The sequence below is a fragment of the Coregonus clupeaformis genome, unplaced genomic scaffold (genome assembly GCF_020615455.1).
Source record: "Coregonus clupeaformis isolate EN_2021a unplaced genomic scaffold, ASM2061545v1 scaf1708, whole genome shotgun sequence".
NCBI lineage: Eukaryota > Metazoa > Chordata > Actinopteri > Salmoniformes > Salmonidae > Coregonus > Coregonus clupeaformis.
In genome coordinates this window covers 1,890-27,252 of record NW_025535162.1, presented here as the reverse complement: position 1 = coordinate 27,252, position 25,363 = coordinate 1,890, and the positions used below count along the sequence as shown (strand labels likewise).

Sequence of the window (25,363 nt, the reverse complement as noted above, 5' to 3'; positions counted from 1 at the left end):
TAGGACAGACTTATCTCTTGTCTATTAGCTTCCAACACAAAGTAACCACCTGTTCCTGGTCTTGACTTTGTAACTGGTTACCTGGTCTTGATCTGTTTCTGTGCCTCTCTCTGTATCTCTCTCTGTCTCCTGTGTCTAATAGGTAGAACAGTACTATTTACTGATGAAGGTAACATGACGTCCAACGTAGCTCACGCTACTGTTAGACAGAGAACTAGAAGACCTGAGATAGCTGTTAGACACAGAACTAGAAGACCTGAGATAGCTGTTAGACACAGAACTAGAAGACCTGAGATAGCTGTTAGACACAGAACTAGAAGACCTGAGATAGCTGTTAGACAGAACTAGAAGACCTGAGATAGCTGTTAGACAGAACTAGAAGACCTGAGATAGCTGTTAGACACAGAACTAGAAGACCTGAGATAGCTGTTAGACGCAGAACTAGAAGACCTGAGATAGCTGTTAGACACAGAACTAGAAGACCTGAGATAGCTGTTAGACACAGAACTAGAAGACCTGAGATAGCGGTTAGACACAGAACTAGAAGACCTGAGATAGCTGTTAGACACAGAACTAGAAGACCTGAGATAGCTGTTAGACAGAACTAGAAGACGTTAGATAGCTGTTAGACACAGAACTAGAAGACCTGAGATAGCTGTTAGACACAGAACTAGAAGACCTGAGATAGCTGTTAGACACAGAACTAGAAGACCTGAGATAGCTGTTAGACACAGAACTAGAAGACCTGAGATAGCTGTTAGACACAGAACTAGAAAACCTGAGATAGCTGTTAGACACAGAACTAGAAGACCTGAGATAGCTGTTAAACATCAAACTAGAAGACCTGAGATAGCGGTTAGACACAGAACTAGAAGACCTGAGATAGCTGTTAGACAGAACTAGAAGACCTGAGATAGCTGTTAGACAGAGAACTAGAAGACCTGAGATAGCTGTTAGACACAGAACTAGAAGACATGAGATAGCTGTTAGACACAGAACTAGAAGATCTGAGATAGCTGTTAGACACAGAACTAGAAGATCTGAGATAGCTGTTAGACACAGAACTAGAAGACCTGAGATAGCTGTTAGACACAGAACTAGAAGACCTGAGATAGCTGTTAGACACAGAACTAGAAGACCTGAGATAGCTGTTAGACACAGAACTAGAAGACCTGAGATAGCTGTTAGACACAGAACTAGAAGACCTGAGATAGCTGTTAGACAGAACTAGAAGACCTGAGATAGCTGTTAGACAGAGAACTAGAAGACCTGAGATAGCTGTTAGACACAGAACTAGAAGACCTGAGATAGCTGTTAGACACAGAACTAGAAAACCTGAGATAGCTGTTAGACACAGAACTAGAAGACCTGAGATAGCTGTTAGACACAGAACTAGGAAGATCTGAGATAGCTGTTAGACACAGAACTAGAAGACCTGAGATAGCTGTTAGACACAGAACTAGAAGACGTTAGATAGCTGTTAGACACAGAACTAGAAGACCTGAGATTGCTGTTAGACACAGAACTAGAAGACCTGAGATAGCTGTTAGACAGAACTAGAAGACCTGATATAGCTGTTAGACACAGAACTAGAAGACCTGAGATAGCTGTTAGACAGAACTAGAAGACCTGATATAGCTGTTAGACACAGAACTAGAAGACATGAGATAGCTGTTAGACAGAACTAGAAGACCTGATATAGCTGTTAGACACAGAACTAGAAGACATGAGATAGCTGTTAGACAGAGAACTAGAAGACCTGAGATAGCTGTTAGACACAGAACTAGAAGACCTGAGATAGCTGTTAGACGCAGAACTAGAAGACCTGAGATAGCTGTTAGACACAGAACTAGAAGACCTGAGATAGCTGTTAGACAGAGAACTAGAAGACCTGAGATAGCTGTTAGACACAGAACTAGAAGACCTGAGATAGCTGTTAGACACAGAACTAGAAGACCTGAGATAGCTGTTAGACACAGAACTAGAAGACCTGAGATAGCTGTTAGACACAGAACTAGAAGACCTGAGATAGCTGTTAGACACAGAACTAGAAGACCTGAGATAGCTGTTAGACACAGAACTAGAAGACCTGAGATAGCTGTTAGACAGAACTAGAAGACCTGATATAGCTGTTAGACACAGAACTAGGAAGACCTGAGATAGCTGTTAGACACAGAACTAGAAGACATGAGATAGCTGTTAGACACAGAACTAGAAGACCTGAGATAGCTGTTAGACACAGAACTAGAAGACCTGAGATAGCTGTTAGACACAGAACTAGAAAACGTGAGATAGCTGTTAGACACAGAACTAGAAGACCTGAGATAGCTGTTAGACACAGAACTAGGAAGATCTGAGATAGCTGTTAGACACAGAACTAGAAGACCTGAGATAGCTGTTAGACACAGAACTAGAAGACGTTAGATAGCTGTTAGACACAGAACTAGAAGACCTGAGATAGCTGTTAGACACAGAACTAGAAGACCTGAGATAGCTGTTAGACACAGAACTAGAAGACCTGAGATAGCTGTTAGACACAGAACTAGAAGACCTGAGATAGCTGTTAGACAGAACTAGAAGACCTGATATAGCTGTTAGACACAGAACTAGAAGACCTGAGATAGCTGTTAGACAGAGAACTAGAAGACCTGAGATAGCTGTTAGACAGAGAACTAGAAGACCTGAGATAGCTGTTAGACACAGAACTAGAAGACCTGAGATAGCTGTTAGACACAGAACTAGAAGACCTGAGATAGCTGTTAGACACAGAACTAGAAGACCTGAGATAGCTGTTAGACAGAGAACTAGAAGACCTGAGATAGCGGTTAGACACAGAACTAGAAGACCTGAGATAGCTGTTAGAGACAGCACTAGAAGACCTGAGATAGCTGTTAGACACAGAACTAGAAGACCTGAGATAGCTGTTAGACACAGAACTAGAAGACCTGGGATAGCTGTTAGACACAGAACTAGAAGACCTGAGATAGCTGTTAGACACAGAACTAGAAGACCTGAGATAGCTGTTAGACAGAGAACTAGAAGACCTGAGATAGCTGTTAGACAGAGAACTAGAAGACCTGAGATAGCTGTTAGACACAGAACTAGAAGACCTGAGATAGCTGTTAGACAGAACTAGAAGACCTGAGATAGCTGTTAGACAGAACTAGAAGACCTGAGATAGCTGTTAGACACAGAACTAGAAGACCTGAGATAGCTGTTAGACAGAGAACTAGAAGACCTGAGATAGCTGTTAGACAGAGAACTAGAAGACCTGAGATAGCTGTTAGACAGAGAACTAGAAGACCTGAGATAGCTGTTAGACACAGAACTAGAAGACCTGAGATAGCTGTTAGACAGAGAACTAGAAGACCTGAGATAGCTGTTAGACAGAACTAGAAGACCTGAACTAGCTGCACCTCAGATCAGCAGCAGAAGTAACACCTGAGATAGCAGATTTTAAACTGTTTGTGTAGTTGCACTGTAGGTTAACGACTGTGTTGGCTGGGCTCACAGCGGAAGGAATGCCATCACCTTCATGCAAGGAGGAGGACTCTTCAAACAGTCACACCTGCTTCTATGACGTGCTATAGTAGTACACTAGTAGTTTTGCTTTGCACTGGATTTCCTAACTGCTGGTTTGATGTCAGTTCAGTTAAGAACCAGCAGGTGTCACTGTGACATGGTGTGAAGTCCTCTCATTCACTGACGCTGCACGGTCAATGCCAACACTATTTTCACACATCAACATGTATTTCTCTGTCTCAGTGTTTCCTCTGATGTGATCTTGTTCCAGGAGGGGGGAACCATCAACATGTATTTCTCTGTCTCAGTGTTTCCTCTGATGTGATCTTGTTCCAGGAGGGGGGAACCATCCCTTATTGGTGCCCTATGACACGCTCACTGCCAGAGAGAAACACAAAGACAGAGAAAAAGCCCAAGACATCCTCAAGTTCTTTCAGATAAATGGCTACACTGTGTCCAGGTGAGGATGACTACACTGTGTCCAGGTGAGGAAGGTAACACTGTGTCCAGGTGAGGAAGACTACACTGTGTCCAGGTGAGGAAGACTACACTGTGTCCAGGTGAGGAAGGTAACACTGTGTCCAGGTGAGGAAGGTAACACTGTGTCCAGGTGAGGAAGGTAACACTGTGTCCAGGTGAGGAAGGTAACACTGTGTCCAGGTGAGGAAGGTAACACTGTGTCCAGGTGAGGAAGGTAACACTGTGTCCAGGTGAGGAAGGTAACACTGTGTCCAGGTGAGGAAGGTAACACTGTGTCCAGGTGAGGAAGGTAACACTGTGTCCAGGTGAGGAAGGTAACACTGTGTCCAGGTGAGGAAGGTAACACTGTGTCCAGGTGAGGAAGGTAACACTGTGTCCAGGTGAGGAAGGTAACACTGTGTCCAGGTGAGGAAGACTACACTGTGTCCAGGTGAGGAAGGTAACACTGTGTCCAGGTGAGGAAGGTACACACTGTGTCCAGGTGAGGAAGGTAACACTGTGTCCAGGTGAGGAAGGTAACACTGTGTCCAGGTGAGGAAGGTAACACTGTGTCCAGGTGAGGAAGGTAACACTGTGTCCAGGTGAGGAAGGTAACACTGTGTCCAGGTGAGGAAGGTAACACTGTGTCCAGGTGAGGAAGGTAACACTGTGTCCAGGTGAGGAAGACTACACTGTGTCCAGGTGAGGAAGGTAACACTGTATGCCAATATGCCTTCAAGATGTAGAAGAGATTATGTGAGTGTTACTGCCCTGCTCTGACTGACTGACTGGCTGGCTGGCTGGCTGGCTGGCTGGCTGGCTGGCTGGCTGGCTGGCTGGCTGGCTGACTGGCTGGCTGGCTGGCTGGCTGGCTGGCTGACTGACTGACTGGCTGGCTGGCTGACTGGCTGGCTGGCTGACTGACTGGCTGGCTGGCTGGCTGGCTGGCTGGCTGACTGACTGGCTGGCTGGCTGGCTGACTGGCTGGCTGGCTGGCTGGCTGGCTGGCTGGCTGACTGACTGACTGACTGACTGGCTGGCTGACTGGCTGGCTGGCTGGCTGACTGACTGACTGGCTGGCTGGCTGGCTGGCTGGCTGGCTAGCTGGCTGGCTGACTGGCTGGCTGGCTGACTGACTGGCTGGCTGGCTGACTGACTGACTGGCTGGCTGGCTGACTGACTGACTGGCTGGCTTGCTGACTGACTGACTGGCTTGCTGACTGGCTGGCTGGCTGACTGGCTGGCTGGCTGGCTGGCTGACTGGCTGGCTGGCTGTTAACTGACTGACTGACTGGCTGTTAACTGATTATCTGACTGACTGACCAACTGTAAGACAGACAGAGACTGACTGGCTGACTGACTGGCTGGCTGGCTGACTGGTTTATCTCTACAGGACCATGAAAGAGCAGGAGCTGGAGACCCCCTCCATAGAGAAGCGTTTTGCCTACACCTTTCTGCAGCAGCTCATCACTTATGTAGACGAGGCCCACGAACACATGCTGGAGTCTGGTGAGGATAAAACGTTACATTGGCTACGTCCCCAATGGCACCCTATTGCCATAGTGCTCTGGTCTAAAGTAGTGCACTACATAGGGAATAGGGTGCCATTGGGCTCTGGTCTAAAGTAGTGCACTACATAGGGAATAGGGTGTCATAGGGCTCTGGTCTAAAGTAGTGCACTACATAGGGAATAGGGTGCCATAGTGCTCTGGTCTAAAGTAGTGCACTATATAGGGAATAGGGTGTCATAGGGCTCTGGTCTAAAGTAGTGCACTACATAGGGAATAGGGTGCCATAGGGCTCTGGTCTAAAGTAGTGCACTACATAGGGAATAGGGTGCCATAGTGCTCTGGTCTAAAGTAGTGCACTATATAGGGAATAGGGTGCCATAGGGCTCTGGTCTAAAGTAGTGCACTACATAGGGAATAGGGTGTCATAGGGCTCTGGTCTAAAGTAGTGCACTATATAGGGAATAGGGTGTCATAGGTCTCTGGTCTAAAGTAGTGCACTATATAGGGAATAGGGTGTCATAGGGCTCTGGTCTAAAGTAGTGCACTACATAGGGAATAGGGTGTCATAGGTCTCTGGTCTAAAGTAGTGCACTACATAGGGAATAGGGTGTCATAGGTCTCTGGTCTAAAGTAGTGCACTACATAGGGAATAGGGTGTCATAGGGCTCTGGTCTAAAGTAGTGCACTACATAGGGAATAGGGTGCCATTGGGGATTAAGCCATTGTCTGCTACTTAAATGAACATTACTTCAATTTTAAACATCAACGGTACTAACGTCTGTTATTCCACTAAATCCTTGACTTCCGTCTGTGTTGTAATGTCCCCCTCCCCTCTAGAAGACGTTGGGACACCACCAAAAGGAGAGACCGTTCCTCATGAGCAGCAGATGAAGTTCTTTGGAAAGGTGTGACTGTCTCCACCATGTCCTGCCACGTCAAAAACCCCAAAACACACAAACAGGAACCTCAGAAGACTAAATAGCATTTAGCTAAATAGACTGAGCTGATACAGGGACACATGTTTGGGTTGTTTTGTCTCTGGTACTCCAGCACTTTGGATTGGAAATGATACAACGGCTATGAGGTTAAAGTGCAGACTGTCAGCCTCCATTTCCATATCGGCTGAACTGTGTTCAATAATGCAGGTTAAAAATAATGCATTGTGTCATTTTGGAGTCACTTTTATTGTAAATAAGAATCAAATATATTTCTGAACACTTCTATTATTAATGTGGATGCTACCATGATTACGGATAATCCTGAATAAATTGTGAATAATGATGAGTGAGAAAGTTACAGAGGCTTAAATATCATACCCCCACCCCCCCAAGAAAAAAAATGCTAACCTCCCCTGTTATTGTAATGGTGAGAGGTTAGCATGTCTTGGGGGTATGATATTTGTGCGTCTGTAACTTTCTCACTCACTATTATTTACGATTCATTCAGGACTATCATTTCAAATCCAAAGTGCTGGAATACAAAAACCAAAAAACAACTAAACGCGTGTCACTGTCCCAATGCTGCTGGAGCCCACTGTAGGTCTACTTGATTAGTGAAACTGCATTTGATCTTGATTTTCTCTATTATTTAGCAGAGAGGTCATCCAGTGATGAAACACATTGTGCCTCTGTGTCCTAAACTGCACCCTATTCCCTATATAGTGCACTATTTTTTTTACCAGGACCCCATAGGGAATAGGGTGCCGTTTTGGGACGCATTCCTGTATTATAACCACAGATCAAAACATGTCCAGTTATAGTTTATTATTATATATTATTATATTGTTATGTGTCAATTGAAATGAGCTCAGAGAGAGCTGCGCTTACCATCGACTCAGGAAATCAATAGTGAGAAGCAGCAGAGCCTTGCACGATAATACCCAGGCCAGGACAACACCGGGCAACACAGGTCCAAATCATGAGATGCGCTAGCTAGCGACACAGACTGATTGGTTATAGGACAGGAGATGACCAAAGTCTGTCTGAGAAGGTAGAGTCTTTCACATTCACCTTATGAACTACACTACCCCGTTCAAACGTTTGGGGGTCACTTAGAAATGTCCTTGTTTTTCCATGAAAACATACATGAAATGAGTTTGAATAGAAAATACAGCAAAATGAATAGGAAATGTAGACATTGACAAGGTTAGAAATAATGATTTTTAATTGAAATAATAATTGTGTCCTTCAAACTGCTTTCGTCAAAGAATCCTCCATTTGCAGCAATTACAGCCTTGCAGACCTTTGGCATTCTAGTTGTCAATTTGTTGAGGTAATCTGAAGAGATTTCACCCCGTGCTTCCTGAAGCACCTCCCACAAGTTGGATTGGCTTGATGGGCACTTCTTACGTACCATACGGTCAATCTGCTCAAAAGGGTTGAGATCCGGTGACTGTGCTGGCCACTCCATTATAGACAGAATACCAGCTGACTGCTTCTTCCCTAAATAGTTATTGCATAGTTTGGAGCTTTGCTTTGGGTCATTGTCCTGTTGTAGGAGGAAATTGGCTCCAATCAAGTGCCGTCCACAGGGTATGGCATGGCGTTGCAAAATGGAGTGATAGCCTTCCTTCTTCAAGATCCCTTTTACCCTGTACAAATCTCCCACTTTACCACCACCAAAGCATCCCCAGACCATCACATTGCCTCCACCATGCTTGACAGATGGCATCAAGCACTCCTCCAGCATCTTTTCATTTGGTCTGCGTCTCACAAATGTTCTTCTTTGTGATCCGAACACCTCAAACTTCGATTCGTCTGTCCATAACACTTTTTTTCCAATCTTTCTCTGTCCAGTGTCTGTGTTCTTTTGCCCATCTTTTCTTTTTATTGGCCAGTCTGAGATATGGCTTTTTCTTTGCAACTCTGCCTAGAAGGTCAGCATCCCGGAGTTGCCTCTTCACTGTTGACGTTGAGACTGGTGTTTTGCGGGTACTATTTAATGAAGCTGCCAGTTGAGGACCTGTGAGGCATCTGTTTCTCAAACTGTATTTGTCCTCTTGCTCAGTTGTGCACCGGGGCCTCCCACTCCTCTTTCTATTCTGGTTAGAGCCAGTTTGCGCTGTTCTGTGAAGGGAGTAGTACACAGCGTTGTACGAGATCTTCAGTTTCTTGGCAATTTCTCGCATGGAATAGCCTTCATTTCTCAGAACAAGAATAGACTGACGAGTTTCAGAAGGAAGTTCTTTGTTTCTGGCCATTTTGAGCCTGTAATCGAACCCACAATTGCTGATGCTCCAGATACTCAACTAGTCTCAAGAAGGCCAGTTTTATTGCTTCTTTAAATCAGCACAACAGTTTTCAGCTGTGCTAACATAATTGCAAAAGGGTTTTCTAATGATCAATTAGCCTTTTAAAATGATAAACTTGGATTAGCAAACACAACGTGCCATTGGAACACAGGACTGATGGTTGCTGATAATGGGCCTCTGTACGCCTCTGTAGATATTCCATTAAAAATCAGCCGTTTCCAGCTACAACAGCCATTTACAACATTAACAATGTCTACACTGTATTTCTGATCAATTTGATGTTATTTTAACGGACAAAAAAATAATAATTGTCTTTTTAAAAACAAGGACATTTCTAAGTGACCCCAACCTTTTGAACGGGTAGTGTGTTTCTGACCTGTCAGACTAATGGACCGCTGGCCTCCCCTAGGTGGTCCTGCCATTGGTCGACCAGTACTTCAAGAATCACCGCCTCTACTTCCTGTCCACAGCCATCCGACCAATCAGCAGCGGGGGCCACGCCTCCAATAAGGAGAAGGAGATGGTGACAAGGTGAGGGATTACACTTAGAACGCATCTCCAATACATTGCTTCACTCTATGTAGTACAATGAGAGTAATAATAATACATGGAATGGAATCAATGGAATGGTGCTGTGGGGATTATTTGAGATACTCTTTGAAGAGGTAGGGTTTCAGATGGGCAGGGAAGATGGGCAGGGACTCTGCTGTCTTAGTTTCAGGGGGAAGCTGGTTCCACCATTGGGGTGCCAGGACAGAGAAGAGCTTTGACTGGGCTGAGCGGGAACTGCCGTCTTGTAGGGGTGGGAGGGCCGAGAGACCAGAGGTGGCAGAACGGAGTGCTCGGGTTGGGGTGTAGGGTTTGACCATAGCCTGAAGGTAGGGAGGGGCAGTTCCTCTTGCTGCTCCATAGGTAAGCACCATGGTCTTGTAGTGGATGAGAGCTTCGACTGGAAGCCAGTGGAGTGTGCGGAGGAGCGGGGTGACATGGGAGAACTTGGAAAGGTTGAACACCAGGCAGGTTACAGCGTTCTGGATAAGGTTCTGGTCCTGACACAGTGTTGCTTTGAAACCCTGGACTATAGCTCTGTAGATGGGTGAATCTGAGTGATTCAGACATCACTCACTCACTCTTATAAAGCAGACTATGTTTCTTCTCCTTCAAGGTGTGTCACTTGATTATCTCACATCTTGTCTTTGTTCTTTTCTTATATGTTTTTTTCCCCTTCATCTTCTCTTCTTCAGTCTGTTCTGCAAACTGGGAGTTCTTGTCAGACATAGGATATCATTGTTTGGTAAGAAGGCTGTGAAGAGTGTGCTTCTAAGGATAGTGTGGACATTTAAAATGCGTCCCAAATGGCACCCTATTCCCTATGTAGTGCACTACGTTTGACCAGAGCCCTATGGCACCCTATTCCCTATGTAGTGCACTACGTTTGACCAGATCCCTGTGCACTATAAAGGGAATACGGTACCATTTGGGACACAACCTATAGTGTAATGCTGGGTCTAATACCCCTGTCCCCAGCTCCTACCCCTTCCCCCCAGCTCCTACCCCTTCCCCCCAGCTCCTACCCCTTCCCCCCAGCTCCTACCCCTGTCCCCAGCTCCTACCCCTGCCCCCAGCTCCTACCCCTGGTCCCAGCTCCTACCCCTGGTCCCAGCTCCTACCCCTTGCCACCAGCTCCTACCCCTTCCCCCAGCTCCTACCCCTTGACCCCAGCTCCTACCCCTGTCCCCAGCTCCTACCCCTGTCCCCAGCTCCTACCCCTGGTCCCAGCTCCTACCCCTTGCCCCAGCTCCTACCCCTTCCCCCCAGCTCCTACCCCTTCCCCCAGCTCCTACCCCTGTCCCCAGCTCCTACCCCTGTCCCCAGCTCCTACCCCTGGTCCCAGCTCCTACCCCCCTGTCCCCAGCTCCCTACCCCTTGCCACCAGCTCCTACCCCTTCCCCCCAGCTCCTACCCCTTGACCCCAGTTCCTACCCCCTTGACCCCAGCTCCTACCCATATCCCCAGCTCCTACCCCTGTCCCCCAGCTCCTACCCCCTTCCCCAGCTCCTACCCCCTTGCCCCCAGCTCCTACCCCTTCCCCCCAGCTCCTACCCCTGTCCCCAGCTCCTACCCCTGTCCCCAGCTCCTACCCCTGTCCCCAGCTCCTACCCCTGTCCCCAGCTCCTACCCCTGTCCCCCAGCTCCTACCCCTTGACCCCAGCTCCTACCCCCTGTCCCCCAGCTCCTACCCCTTGACCCCAGCTCCTACCCCTGTCCCCCAGCTCCTACCCCTTCCCCGGCTCCTACCCCTTCCCCCCAGCTCCTACCCCTGTCCCCAGCTCCTACCCCTGTCCCCAGCTCCTACCCCTGTCCCCAGCTCCTACCCCTGTCCCCAGCTCCTACCCCTGTCCCCAGCTCCTACCCCTGTCCCCAGCTCCTACCCCTTCCCCCAGCTCCTACCCCTGTCCCCAGCTCCTACCCCTGTCCCCAGCTCCTACCCCTGTCCCCAGCTCCTACCCCTGTCCCCAGCTCCTACCCCTTGCCCCCAGCTCCTACCCATATCCCCAGCTCCTACCCCTGTCCCCCAGCTCCTACCCCTGTCCCCCAGCTCCTACCCCTGTCCCCAGCTCCTACCCCTTGACCCCAGCTCCTACCCCTGTCCCCCAGCTCCTACCCCTGTCCCCAGCTCCTACCCCTTGCCCCCAGCTCCTACCCCTGTCCCCAGCTCCTACCCCTGTCCCCAGCTCCTACCCCTGTCCCCCAGCTCCTACCCCTGTCCCCAGCTCCTACCCCTTGACCCCAGCTCCTACCCCTGTCCCCAGCTCCTACCCCTGTCCCCAGCTCCTACCCCTTCCCCCCAGCTCCTACCCCTTCCCCCAGCTCCTACCCCTTTCCCCCAGCTCCTACCCCCTGTCCCCAGCTCCTACCCCTGTCCCCAGCTCCTACCCCTGTCCCCAGCTCCTACCCCTGTCCCCAGCTCCTACCCCTTCCCCCAGCTCCTACCCCTTCCCCCAGCTCCTACCCCTTGCCCCCAGCTCCTACCCCTGTCCCCAGCTCCTACCCCTGTCCCCAGCTCCTACCCCTGTCCCCAGCTCCTACCCCTGTCCCCAGCTCCTACCCCTGTCCCCAGCTCCTACCCCTGTCCCCAGCTCCTACCCCTTGACCCCAGCTCCTACCCCTGTCCCCAGCTCCTACCCCTGTCCCCAGCTCCTACCCCTGTCCCCAGCTCCTACCCCCTTGACCCCAGCTCCTACCCCTGTCCCCAGCTCCTACCCCTTGACCCCAGCTCCTACCCCTGTCCCCAGCTCCTACCCCTGTCCCCAGCTCCTACCCCTTGACCCCAGCTCCTACCCCTTCCCCAGCTCCTATCCCTTGACCCCAGCTCCTACCCCTGTCCCCAGCTCCTACCCCTGTCCCCAGCTCCTACCCCTTGACCCCAGCTCCTACCCCTTCCCCAGCTCCTACCCCTTGACCCCAGCTCCTACCCCTGTCCCCAGCTCCTACCCCTGTCCCCAGCTCCTACCCCCTTGACCCCAGCTCCTACCCCTTGACCCCAGCTCCTACCCCTTGACCCCAGCTCCTACCCCTGTCCCCAGCTCCTACCCCTGTCCCCAGCTCCTACCCCTTCCCCCAGCTCCTACCCCTGTCCCCAGCTCCTACCCATGTCCCCAGCTCCTACCCCCTTGACCCCAGCTCCTACCCCTTGACCCCAGCTCCTACCCCTGTCCCCAGCTCCTACCCCTGTCCCCAGCTCCTACCCCCTTGACCCCAGCTCCTACCCCTTGACCCCAGCTCCTACCCCTTGCCACCAGCTCCTACCCCTTCCCCCAGCTCCTACCCCTTGCCCCCAGCTCCTACCCCTTCCCCCCAGCTCCTACCCCTGTCCCCCAGCTCCTACCCCTTCCCCAGCTCCTACCCCCTTGACCCCAGCTCCTACCCCTTGACCCCAGCTCCTACCCCTTGCCCCCAGCTCCTACCCCTGTCCCCAGCTCCTACCCCTTCCCCCCAGCTCCTACCCCTGTCCCCAGCTCCTACCCCTGTCCCCAGCTCCTACCCCCTTGACCCCAGCTCCTACCCCTGGTCCCAGCTCCTACCCCTGTCCCCAGCTCCTACCCCTTGCCCCCAGCTCCTACCCCTTCCCCCCAGCTCCTACCCCTGTCCCCAGCTCCTACCCCTGTCCCCAGCTCCTACCCCTGGTCCCAGCTCCTACCCCTGTCCCCAGCTCCTACCCCTTGCCCCCAGCTCCTACCCCTGTCCCCCAGCTCCTACCCCTTCCCCAGCTCCTACCCCTTGACCCCAGCTCCTACCCCTTGACCCCCAGCTCCTACCCCTTCCCCCCAGCTCCTACCCCTGTCCCCCAGCTCCTACCCCTGTCCCCAGCTCCTACCCCTGGTCCCAGCTCCTACCCCTGTCCCCCAGCTCCTACCCCTTCCCCAGCTCCTACCCCTTGCCCCCAGCTCCTACCCCTGGTCCCAGCTCCTACCCCTTCCCCCAGCTCCTACCCCTGTCCCCAGCTCCTACCCCTTGACCCCAGCTCCTACCCCCTTCCCCCCAGCTCCTACCCCCTTCCCCCAGCTCCTACCCCTGTCCCCAGCTCCTACCCTGTCCCCAGCTCCTACCCCCTTCCCCCCAGCTCCTACCCCTGTCCCCCAGCTCCTACCCCTGTCCCCAGCTCCTACCCCTGTGCCCAGCTCCTACCCCTGTCCCCCAGCTCCTACCCCTGTCCCCAGCTCCTACCCCTTGACCCCAGCTCCTACCCCCTGTCCCCAGCTCCTACCCCCTGTCCCCCAGCTCCTACCCCTGTCCCCAGCTCCTACCCCTTGCCCCCAGCTCCTACCCCTTGACCCCAGCTCCTACCCCTGTCCCCAGCTCCTACCCCTGTCCCCAGCTCCTACCCCTTCCCCAGCTCCTACCCCCTGTCCCCAGCTCCTACCCCTGTCCCCAGCTCCTACCCCTGTCCCCAGCTCCTACCCCTGTCCCCAGCTCCTACCCCTTCCCCCAGCTCCTACCCCTTGACCCCAGCTCCAGTACACTGGACTGTGGTTCTGTATTGATGCATGTCTCAGCTCTTCTGTACGGTGTGGCGCCACAGCGCCACGTTATAACGCCGCCTCATGTCTACGCAGGAAACCATGCTACCTCCATAGTCAACTGTCTTCACATACTGGGCCAGACACTGGACGCCAGGTGAGGGACCTTTATGAACTCTATTCATGTTGAGGGTGTCTGAATGTTTATTGGGATCCCCGTTAGCTGATGCCGTGACCTGTTAAAGGTTGTTTCTCAACACATATCGTTTCACCGTTGTCCAGCGGATTTAGAATCTGGCCCCCGACACTGTAAGGATCCAGACATCTCTTAACGTGTTGTACGCATCACCACAACCTGTGCATTTGAGATAGCTCGGTGTGATTGGGAGTTCATGGTTGCTTTGGTATCTACATTAATAATAATATAATAATAATAATAATAATATGCCATTAAAGCAGACGCTGTTCTCCTAAACCACTAACAGTCATGTGTGCATAAATTTTAAATGGTCCTCTGTAGCTCAATTGGTAGAGCATGGGTGCTTGTAACGCCAGGGTAGTGGGTTCGATCCCCGGGACCACCCATATGAAAAAATGTATGCACACATGACTAAGTCGCTTTGGATAAAAGTGTCTGCTAAATGGCTTATTATTAAGTATGGGTGGCCCTGGGATTCGAACCCACAGTCCTGCCGGTACCAGTGCCGTGCTTTACCAACTGATCATAATATAATCTGTGTCTCTTCTCCAGGACGGTGATGAAGACGGGTCTGGAGACGGTGAAGGCCGCGTTGAGGGCGTTCTTTGACAACGCGGCAGAGGACTTGGAGAAGACCTTAGAGAATCTGAAACAGGGCCAGTTCACTCACAGCCAGTCCCAGCCCAAAGGAGTAACCCAGATCATCAACTACACCAGCGTGGCCCTGCTCCCCGTCCTGTCTTCTCTGTTCCAGCACATCGGACAGAACCTCTTCGGGGAAGACCTCATATGTATGCGTACCTGTAGATGCGTTCACGTTCTCTGAACAAAACCTGATATAGGGGGCAATTCCACCAAAAGCCTGATGGGAGCTTGTAGCACCACCTATTGGCCAATGATGAAAAGGCATTTACCTGTAGCTCACACACGAGACAAGCCCTCATTAGGCATCGTTAATTAAAAAGGCTTTATGTGTAGCTGGCTTAAAGGACCAGTAAATAAGTGAATGCCTTTTTAATACTGACGACTTATCGTAGTCCAACTATAAACCCCTGTAATGGTCCTATGTGTAAGTAGACTTTCCTTGTTGTCTTCACAGTGGATGATGTCCAGGTGTCGTGCTATAGGATACTCAACAGCCTGTATGGTCTTGGCACCAACAACAGCATCTATGTAGAAAGGTAATGTCAAAATGAATTCAATATGAATATGATGATTGTGAGGAAGACAGGGTATCTTGGAACTGATCAGCTACCCAGCTGGCAAAACTGGTTGAAATGGTTTAAAATATATCATCCAACCAGTTAGACCATTCATGTCCATAACAGAAATGTATAATTAGGGGTCCAAGCAGAGAAGCTGGGTGAAACCCTCCCCTACCTTGAACGACGCTGGACCAATTGTGCGCCGCCCATGGGTCTCCCGGTCGCGGCCGGCTGCGACAGAGCCTGGACTCGAACCAGGATCTCTAGTGGCACAGCTAGCACTGCGACGCAGTGCCATGCCAGTTGGCCACATGGTGGCGCTAAACAAGCGATTTAAAATGCTAAACTTTGATAGGTCACGCTGTCCTGAAATTCGTTACATAAGCCCCTCTCCTCACAAGGAACACATTTAATTTGAAATGTTTTTTAAATGCCCACACCAGTAGAGCTGAAAGACGATGGGCAGAGCTTACCTATGATGTTGCGCAACAATTTAAGTCAGTAAGTCGTCGTTTTTGTCAAAGTATGATATATTTGGGCTTGACGTGACAATTCTGAACTGCCCACTTTGTGCAAATCCATGGGAAAGGGGTGTCTTTTCCTGATATGACATTTTCAGCCTACATTTTGTTTCTGGGCTGGGTTTTATTTGAATGTTGCCACCCACCAGCATGGTATTGTTTATTAATCAGAAAAAGCTACAAAGTTATTCCTCTTCGCGACTGCGATGGACCAAACAGCTATGGAGCCAAACAGCCATGTAGCCAAACAGCCATGGAGCCAAACAGCCATGGAGACAAACAGCCATGGAGCCAAACAGCCAAACAGCCATGGAGCCAAACAGCCATGGAACCAAACAGCCATGGAGCCAAACAGCCATGGAGCCAAACAGCCATGGAGCCAAACAGCCAAACAGCCATGGAGCCAAACAGCCATGGAACCAAACAGCCATGGAGCCAAACAGCCATGGAGCCAAACAGCCATGGAGCCAAACAGCCAAACAGCCATGGAGCCAAACAGCCATGGAGCCAAACAGCCATGGAGCCAAACAGCCATGGAGACAAACAGCCAAACAGCCATGGAACCAAACAGCCATGGAGCCAAACAGCCAAACAGCCATGGAGCCAAACAGCCATGGAGCCAAACAGCCAAACAGCCATGGAGCCAAACAGCCATGGAACCAAACAGCCATGGAGCCAAACAGCCATGGAGCCAAACAGCCATGGAGCCAAACAGCCATGGAGCCAAACAGCCATGGAGCCAAACAGCCAAACAGCCATGGAACCAAACAGCCATGGAGCCAAACAGCCAAACAGCCATGGAGCCAAACAGCCATGGAGCCAAACAGCCATGGAGCCAAACAGCCATGGAGACAAACAGCCATGGAGACAAACAGCCATGGAACCAAACAGCCATGGAGACAAACAGCCATGGAACCAAACAGCCAAACAGCCATGGAGACAAACATCAAAATAGTGGTGGCTACTTTCTCTGGGGGGGATCCTTTAAGGTCCACCATCATGTATTTTCCTCCATTTAGAATGTTGTGAAAAACACTTCAAACGCTACTCCTCTGGCACCGAAAGACCGATCTGTACATCACTGGATATACGGTATCTATGGACCAACGGTATCTATGGACCAAGCTCTCTCAAATGATGGTTTTCTAGGCTAGCATGTCAAACAACATGGCTGCTACTGACCAATAAACATTCACGTGACATGTATTCACGACTTCATATGCTGAGGTCATTTTAATGTTTTTTTACATTTTCTCAAAATCACAACTTTGATTGACACTGGAAGTATGATAGATAATGACAATCTAAAAATGGCAATGTGTCCTGTCTAGATCCTTGTACTAACTATGTTGACACCACATTTCATGCATTTACAACAAACATAATTTGTTATGTGGCTCATTTGAATATTGCATTAAATCTAGTAAAAGGATGTGAAGCCAGTTATTCCTGACAATGAGCTGTCACTTTTCCTTTTCCTCCTCCTCCTCCTCCTCCTCCTCCTCCTCCTCCTCCTCCTCCTCCTCCTCCTCCCCCTTCCTCCTCCTCCTCCTCCTCCTCCCCTTTCCTCCTTCTCCCTCCTCCTCCTCCCCCTTCCTCTTCCTCCCCCTTCCTCCTCTTCCTTCCTCCTCTTCCTTCCTCCCCTTCCTTCCTCCCCCTTCCTCTTTCTCCTTCCTCCCCCTCCTTCCACTTTCTCCTTTCTCCTCCTCCTCCCCCTTCCTCCTCCTCATCCTCCTGCAGGCAGCGTCCAGCCCTAGGTGAATGTCTTGCAGCGTTCTCGGGGGCGTTCCCTGTGGCCTTCCTGGAACCTGAGCTCAACAAGTTCAACAACTACTCCATCTACATCACCAAGGGCTCCCGTGACAGAACAGGTACTGTAGGCAGAGACAAAGATTCTGGTTGGCATAAAATGTTGCAAACTGAGTTGTGGACTACAGTGGGGGGAACAAGTATTTGATACACTGCCGATTTTTCAGGTTTTCCTACTTACAAAGCATGTAGAGGTCTGTCATTTTTATCATAGGTACACTTCAACTGTGAGAGACGGAATCTAAAACAAAAATCCAGAAAATCACATTGTATGATTTTTAAGTAATTAATTTGCATTTTATTGCATGACATAAGTATTTGATCACCTACCAACCAGTAAGAATTCCGGCTCTCACAGACCTGTTAGTTTTTCTTTAAGAAGCCCTCCTGTTCTCCACTCATTACCTGTATTAACTGCACCTGTTTGAACTCGTTACCTGTATAAAAGACACCTGTCCACACACTCAAACAGACTCCAACCTCTCCACAATGGCCAAGACCAGAGAGCTGTGTAAGGACATCAGGGATAAAATTGTAGACCTGCACAAGGCTGGGATGGGCTACAGGACAATAGGCAAGCAGCTTGGTGAGAAGGCAACAACTGTTGGCGCAATTATTAGAAAATGGAAGAAGTTCAAGATGACGGTCAATTACCCTCGGTCTGGGGCTCCATGCAAGATGTCACCTCGTGGGGCATCAATGATCATGAGGAAGGTGAGGGATCAGCCCAGAACTACACGGCAGGACCTGGTCAATGACCTGAAGAGAGCTGGGACCACAGTCTCAAAGAAAACCATTAGTAACACACTACGCCGTCATGGATTAAAATCCTGCAGCGCACGCAAGGTCCCCCTGCTCAAGCCAGCGCATGTCCAGGCCCATCTGAAGTTTGCCAATGACCATCTGGATGATCCAGAGGAGGAATGGGAGAAGGTCATGTGGTCTGATGAGACAAAAATAGAGCTTTTTGGTCTAAACTCCACTCACCATGTTTGGAGGAAGAAGAAGGATGAGTACAACCCCAAGAACACCATCCCAACCGTGAAGCTTGGAGGTGGAAACATCATTCTTTGGGGATGCTTTTCTGCAAAGGGGACAGGACGACTGCACCATATTGAGGGGAGGATGGATGGGGCCATGTATCGCGAGATCTTGGCCAACAACCTCCTTCCCTCAGTAAGAGCATTGAAGATGGGTCGTGGCTGGGTCTTCCAGCATGACAATGACCCGAAACACACAGCCAGGGCAACTAAGGAGTGGCTCCGTAAGAAGCATCTCAAGGTCCTGGAGTGGCTTAGCCAGTCTCCAGACCTGAACCCAATAGAAAATCTTTGGAGGGAGCTGAAAGTCCGTATTGCCCAGCGACAGCCCCGAAACCTGAAGGATCTGGAGAAGGTCTGTATGGAGGAGTGGGCCAAAATCCCTGCTGCAGTGTGTGCAAACCTGGTCAAGACCTACAGGAAACATATGATCTCTGTAATTGCAAACAAAGGTTTCTGTACCAAATATTAAGTTCTCCTTTTCTGATGTATCAAATACTTATGTCATGCAATAAAATGCAAATTAATTACTTAAAAATCATACAATGTGATTTTCTGGATTTTTGTTTTAGATTCCGTCTCTCACAGTTGAAGTGTACCTATGATAAAAATTACAGACCTCTACATGCTTTGTAAGTAGGAAAACCTGCAAAATCGGCAGTGTATCAAATACTTGTACTCCCCACTGTATGTCCTTCAAGTGTTTTAGAATCAAAGACAGGATCGGTATGGATGGAGAGATGGAGAGAAGCTTGGCATAGATGTTGCAAACTGAATTGTGGAATGACTGCATACAGTCTTTATGTCTCTCACACCATCACCTTTTATCACTCTCCCTCTCTTACTCTTATGTCTCTCCCTCCACCCCTCTCTCTTTCTCCCTATCTCTCTCTTTCTCTCCCTATCTCTCCCTCCCTCCACCCTCTCTCTTTCTCTCCCTATCTCTCCCTCCCTCCACCCTCTCTCCCTATCTCTCCCTCCCTCCACCCTCTCTCTTTCCCTCCCTATCTCTCCCTCCCTCCACCCTCTCTCTCTATATCTCTCTCTCCCTCCACCCTCTCTCTTTCTCTCTGTACCGCTCTCTCTCTCTCTCTCTCTGTACCTCTCTCTCTCTCTCTCTCTTGTTTTCTAAATTTCCCACCCTCTGTCCTCTCTTCCTCCCTGTTCCCCCAGCTCTAGGCCTGCCCTCCCAGGTAGGAGAGGTGTGTCCAGTCATCCCATCCCTGGAGAAGTCTCTAGAGGAGATCATGGATCTGGCTGAGTCCGGCCTGCACTACACACAGATGCCTCACGTTATGGAGGTAGAGACTGGTTTATTGACAGGAGGCTGGTGGCTCCTTAATTGGGGAGGACGGGCTTATATAATGGCTGGAACGGAGTGAATGAATGAAATGGTATGAAAAACATCACACCTGGTCTCCATGAGGTTGATACAGGAAGGGCTCCAGTAAACAACGTTGTAAATAGCCGTCCTGCCCTGCCTGGTATAAGACATGGAAGACATGCTCCTGGTTCAGCATCCATTAACATAGACTCCTAAGCTCCTCTTGTGCAATAAACATTTATCATAAGGAAACTGAGATTGAAATATCACAAGCCCCTTTGTTCTCAAACAGCTGTTCTTCTTTTAAGGTAAAAAAAAAATTAAGGAATCAGATGCCAAAAGCATAAACTACGGGTGCAGTCAAAAACGGTTTAGCCCCATATCTAGGGCTTACCATGTCCATACTGCCAACCCCCCGGCTTACCATGTCCATACAGCCAACCCCCGGCTACCATGTCCATACTGCCAACCCCCCCGGGCTTACCATGTCCATACTGCCAACCCCCCAGGCTTACCATGCCCATACTGCCAACCCCCCGGGTTACCATGCCCATACTGCCAACCCCCCAGGCTTACCATGCCCATACTGCCAACCCCCCCGGGCTTACCATGCCCATACTGCCAACCCCCCCGGGTTACCATGCCCATACTGCCAACCCCCCAGGCTTACCATGCCCATACTGCCAACCCCCCGGGCTTACCATGCCCATACTGCCAACCCCCCCGGGCTTACCATGCCCATACTGCCAACCCCCCCGGGCTTACCATGCCCATACTGCCAACCCCCCCGGGCTTACCATGCCCATACTGCCAACCCCCCGGCTTACCATGCCCATACTGCCAACCCCCCCCCATAGTGCATCAATTCATGTTCTTAATTCCTTGCTTTGATAGTGAAGTCATCATCACATTATCAGAGGTAATATTTCATAATAACATATTCTAAATAAATATAGCACAAATAAAGAAAATGGTTAATTTGTCTCAAACATACCAGCCCCTAAATGTGACTGTGGGGACACAACACCATTTCCAATAACCACTAGATGGAGCCAAAGGTCAATATATTGTCTGGAAGTGGCCATTAGTGGTGCAACAATGATGCAAAGAATCTTCCAATTGATGCAAAGAAAAGTCAGTGTTCCATGGAACGTCATTGTGTGTGTGTGTGTGTGAGTGTGAGAGTGTGACATTCCCCCCTGCTAATTCCTTTATATTTCGACAGTGGAGGCTGAACACCTTCCTCTTGAAGAACAAGGAGGTCACTACTTTGATAAGTGACAAGATCACAGAATTCTTTGAATTGAACCTTAACTCTGTGACTTCAGTTGCCACTGTCTGGGAAGCTTTTAAGGCCACTTGAAGGGGTTGGATAATTAGTTTCTCATCAGCTGAAAAATGAAAACAATCAGAGAAAGTGTAAACTGTCCTTGGAGCTTAAAGGACTGGAGGAGGAACGTTTGTCAGACCCGTTGAACCTAGACTTGAGAACCTCCCTCCTGTCTACCAGGGCAGATCTACAGAAACTGGTACATGAGGAGACAGCTTTTGCTCTGAATTCTACAAATGCTTAAAAAAAACAGCTGTCCCCGATCCTTCTGAAATTATTTTGAATGAAGCACTAGAGTCCGAATCTATGCCCCGTCCATGTGCCGAGCCACTATCTCTCTGCTACCCAAGCCTGGTAAGGACCCTTTACAGCGAGGAAGTTTCCGACCCTTAAGTCTGTTAAAAACGGGGACTATAAAATATTAGCCAAGACCCTCGCCCTACGCTTAGAGACGGTAATCCCGTAAATAATTCATCTAGACCAGGTTGGGTTCATCCCAGGTCGTCTCTCCGAGAATGTTCTAGGCTCGCTCTCTTAAAAACCCCCGTTATAGCAGAATCCTTGGAGGCCTTCGGCGGGATAGAACGGCCGTACCTGTTTCATACGCTCACCTAGTTTGGCTTTGGTCCGATGTTGATTAGCTGGGTCAGGGGATCATTTTGTCTCCATGAGGTGTGAGACAGGGTCGCCCCTGCTAGTCCTCTCATATTTCCTTTAGCATTGGAACCCCTGGCAGGTGCCGTATGTGCTGAGAAGACCATCCCAGGTGTGTTTATGAACATGAGTTCAAATTGAATCATTTTTACATTTGTCATTTAGCAGACGCTCTTAACCAGAGCGACTTACAGGAGCAATTAGGGTTAAGTGCCTTGCTCAAGGGTACATCGGCAGATTTTTCACCTAGTCGGCTCTGGGATTAGAACCAGCGACCTTTCGGTTACTGGCACAACGGTCTTAACCACTAGAGCTATACGCTGACGACATCCTACTCACCCTTAGTAACCCTGCAATCTCCCTACCAGCAGTCTTGAAAAGGATTGACTCCTTCGGCTCCCTCTCAGGATACAAGATCAGCTGGAGTAAGAGTGAGGATATGCTTCTCAACCCACACACATTTCAGGCTGACTTAGTAGGTCCCCCCATTTCTTTTGGAAGACTAGTGGCATGAAGTATCTAGGAATTGAAATAGTATCCCCCCCCATAACCAAGATATTGCCCATAGAAAGTGGTCCTCTGTAGCTCAATTGGTAGAGTATGGCGCTTGTAACGCCAGGGTAGTGGGTTCGATCCCCGGGACCACCCATACGTTAAAATGTATGCGCACATGACTGTAAGTCGCTTTGGATAAAAGCGTCTGCTGAATGGCATATTATTATTTATATTATATTCAGCCTAAATGGACCTAGAGTTGTCCAGGTCATCAGGGATGACATTTAAGCGATGGGGCAGAGCTGACATTTTGTAGATGAACGTATTACCTAGACTAGCATATGTCATCTCTTCCATCCCACTCCAGTTCCCACAGTCGTGGTTTAACGAGGTACAAACTCTCTCCTCGCAGTTCTTATGGAACAATCAGAAACCCAGGATAGGGGTTATAGGAAACTGACTGTACCTAGATTCAAAGGTGGGCTGGGCGTCCCCGATGGATTCTTCTACTACTTGTCATATGATTCAAGATATCCCCTTACATGGGCTTATCTTACATATGCAGCTGGGAGTGGTTAGAGGAGAGGATAATGTCACAACGCAGGTCTGTTTCCATGGCATCAATGTGTTACTGGCTCAAACCCCCTACTGCCCTTGACAGTGTAATTATCAGGTTCTCACGTAGCATTGTTAAGATGCTACCCAGAAGGTTGGGTGTTAAAGGTCCGTCTCTTCCATCCGGTCCCATCTGACATGACCCCCTGTTTAGAGCTCGGGGGAAACACTTTGGATAATAGACCCTCTCATAGCCACGGTATTTCATCTATTGGTCAGATGGTTAAAGATGATATTCTATCCTTTTTCCCCAAGTGAAGGCAGGTTAGGGTTTGAGCGATTCTTCATTTTTACCGTACCGACAGTTTAAGGCAGTCGTATACAAGGTTGGTAAATAGGAAGATGCTGAACCTGCCTCTGGTACAGAGTTAGATCAGAACCTCAGGAAAGCTGCCTCCACGAGAGGAACTGTATCAGGCATTTATAGACTGTTTTTTCCCCATCCCAAACGCATATTCCCCTATTCAGTTAGCATGGGAGCGTGACCTGAACACTTCTCCATAACAATGGGACACTATTTGGAGAAGGGGTCCGACCGCTTTAAAAATGTGTTAGGTATAAGATCATTCAGTACAAGGTATTCGTGGTCCTCTGTAGCTCAGCTGGTAGAGCACGGTGCTTGTAATGCCAGGGTAGTGGGTTCGATCCCCGGGACCACCCATACACAAAAATGTCTGCTAAATGGCTTATTATTATTATTATTATTATATTGTGTAGAGCCTATATCACCCCTGTACGTATCTCAAAGATGGATACAAATCTAACTTATGCAGGCGCAACTGTGGTAGCAACGGCTCTTTACTTCACATGTTGTGGGAATGCCCTGCAGTGAAAACATTTTGGTCTGAAGTTGTTTGTTTTGTCTGAAATGTTTTATGTTGAATTTCCAAATGTGTCCATCTCATGTTTACTTGGTCAAAGCCCAGAAAATATACTGTCTAATGTTAAGAATCGTTTGTTATCATTGGGTTGCCGTTCAGTCAAGACAGTCATTCTTGTTAACTGGAAGGAACGGAAGCCAACCTGATTTTCTGTGGACCGCTGGCTGGAGGACTACTTAGCCCTTTATACATAGAACTGGTCTGCTCAAAGACGTCCATCTAGGTGAAATGGTCACTGGGACACTGTACGCAAGTTCTTGTACACATGAACATTTGAAATCCTGTAGTCCATACTTGAATATCTGCCAATTAGAAATGTGTATGAAGTGGAAAGCTTGTAACTAATGCATTGGCTCTTATATGATGTACTACTCATCCAACTCCCAGCCCCTCCCTCTCCCAGCTCTTCCTCTCCCAGCCCTTCCCCATCCCATCCCAGCCCCTCCCACTCCCAGCCCCTCCCACTCCCAGCCCCTCCCACTCCCAGCCCCTCCCAGCCCCTCCCTCTCCCAGATCTTCCCCTCCCAGCCCTTCTCAATCCCAGCCTCCCCCCTCCCAGCCCTCAATCCCAGCCCCTCCCCTCCCAGCCCCCCCCCTCCCAGCCCTTCTCAATCCCAGCCCCTCCCCCTCCCAGCCCTTCCCCCTCCCAGCCCTTCCCCCTCCCAGCCCCTCCCTCCCAGCTCTTCCCCCTCCCAGCACTTCCTCCCACCCCCCTCCCCCTCCCCCTCTCAGCCCCAGCCTCTCCCCCTCTCAGCCCCTCCCCCTCTCAGCCCCAGCCTCTCCCCCTCCCAGCTTTTCCCCCTCCCTCTCCCAACTCTTCCCCCTTACAGAGAGAAGAAAATGATTGAAAAGACAACATTCCTTAAACATTTGATATGAACATTTCCCCTGTCCTTGCTTATCCTCAGGTGGTGCTGCCCATGCTATGCAGCTACATGTCTCACTGGTGGGAGCACGGCCCAGAGAACAACCCTCCAGAGACGGCAGACAGCTGCTGCACTCACCTCACCTCAGACCACATGAATACTCTACTGGGCAACATCCTGAAGATCATCTACAATAACCTGGGGATTGATGAGGGGGCCTGGATGAAACGACTCGCAGGTAGAGACACACCTTTTACCTACCAAAAGCGGTTTAGCCTACTGTCAGTGTCTTGGTTGCTATGCGTGTGTAGTTACCACAACGTCATACGTCATCAGAGGGGATCGTCAGCAATAATCACAAGCCCATAGAATTGAATTCCACTGTTTGCACTGAAACTGTCTGCCTTAGGAAGAAGCCCACTGTGGGAAGCCGTTGACTCAAATGTTAATGTCACTGACATATCTGCCTCGGATCAGCCTGGCACTAAAAACAATCAAGCAACCCAGAAAATGACTACAAATAGCTCATATTAAACATATGTAGCCTGAGAAACAAGGTTCACGAAATGGACAACTAATTAACATCACAACACGTTCATATTCTGGCCATCTCTGAAACACACTTAGATACTTCCAGTGATGCTGCAGATACATGGTAATA

The 25,363-nt window shown here is 49.4% G+C and overlaps 1 protein-coding gene across 1 annotated transcript in view; it reads left to right on the top strand.

Moving 5' to 3' along the window:
- Positions 1-24,940, top strand: part of LOC123481332 (ryanodine receptor 2-like) — a gene marked incomplete at its 3' end in the record, with an annotated part of 54,909 nt that extends 29,969 nt beyond the window's left edge. The window contains exons 5-15 of the mRNA XM_045218657.1: positions 3,859-3,982; positions 5,375-5,490; positions 6,330-6,397; positions 9,152-9,273; positions 9,987-10,036; positions 13,860-13,920; positions 14,515-14,753; positions 15,062-15,143; positions 17,429-17,559; positions 19,711-19,838; positions 24,745-24,940. Coding sequence (XP_045074592.1) covers positions 3,859-3,982; positions 5,375-5,490; positions 6,330-6,397; positions 9,152-9,273; positions 9,987-10,036; positions 13,860-13,920; positions 14,515-14,753; positions 15,062-15,143; positions 17,429-17,559; positions 19,711-19,838; positions 24,745-24,940 — 1,317 coding nt within the window. The remainder of the gene's footprint in view (positions 1-3,858; positions 3,983-5,374; positions 5,491-6,329; positions 6,398-9,151; positions 9,274-9,986; positions 10,037-13,859; positions 13,921-14,514; positions 14,754-15,061; positions 15,144-17,428; positions 17,560-19,710; positions 19,839-24,744) is intronic.
- Between the last annotated feature and the right edge of the window lie 423 nt (positions 24,941-25,363).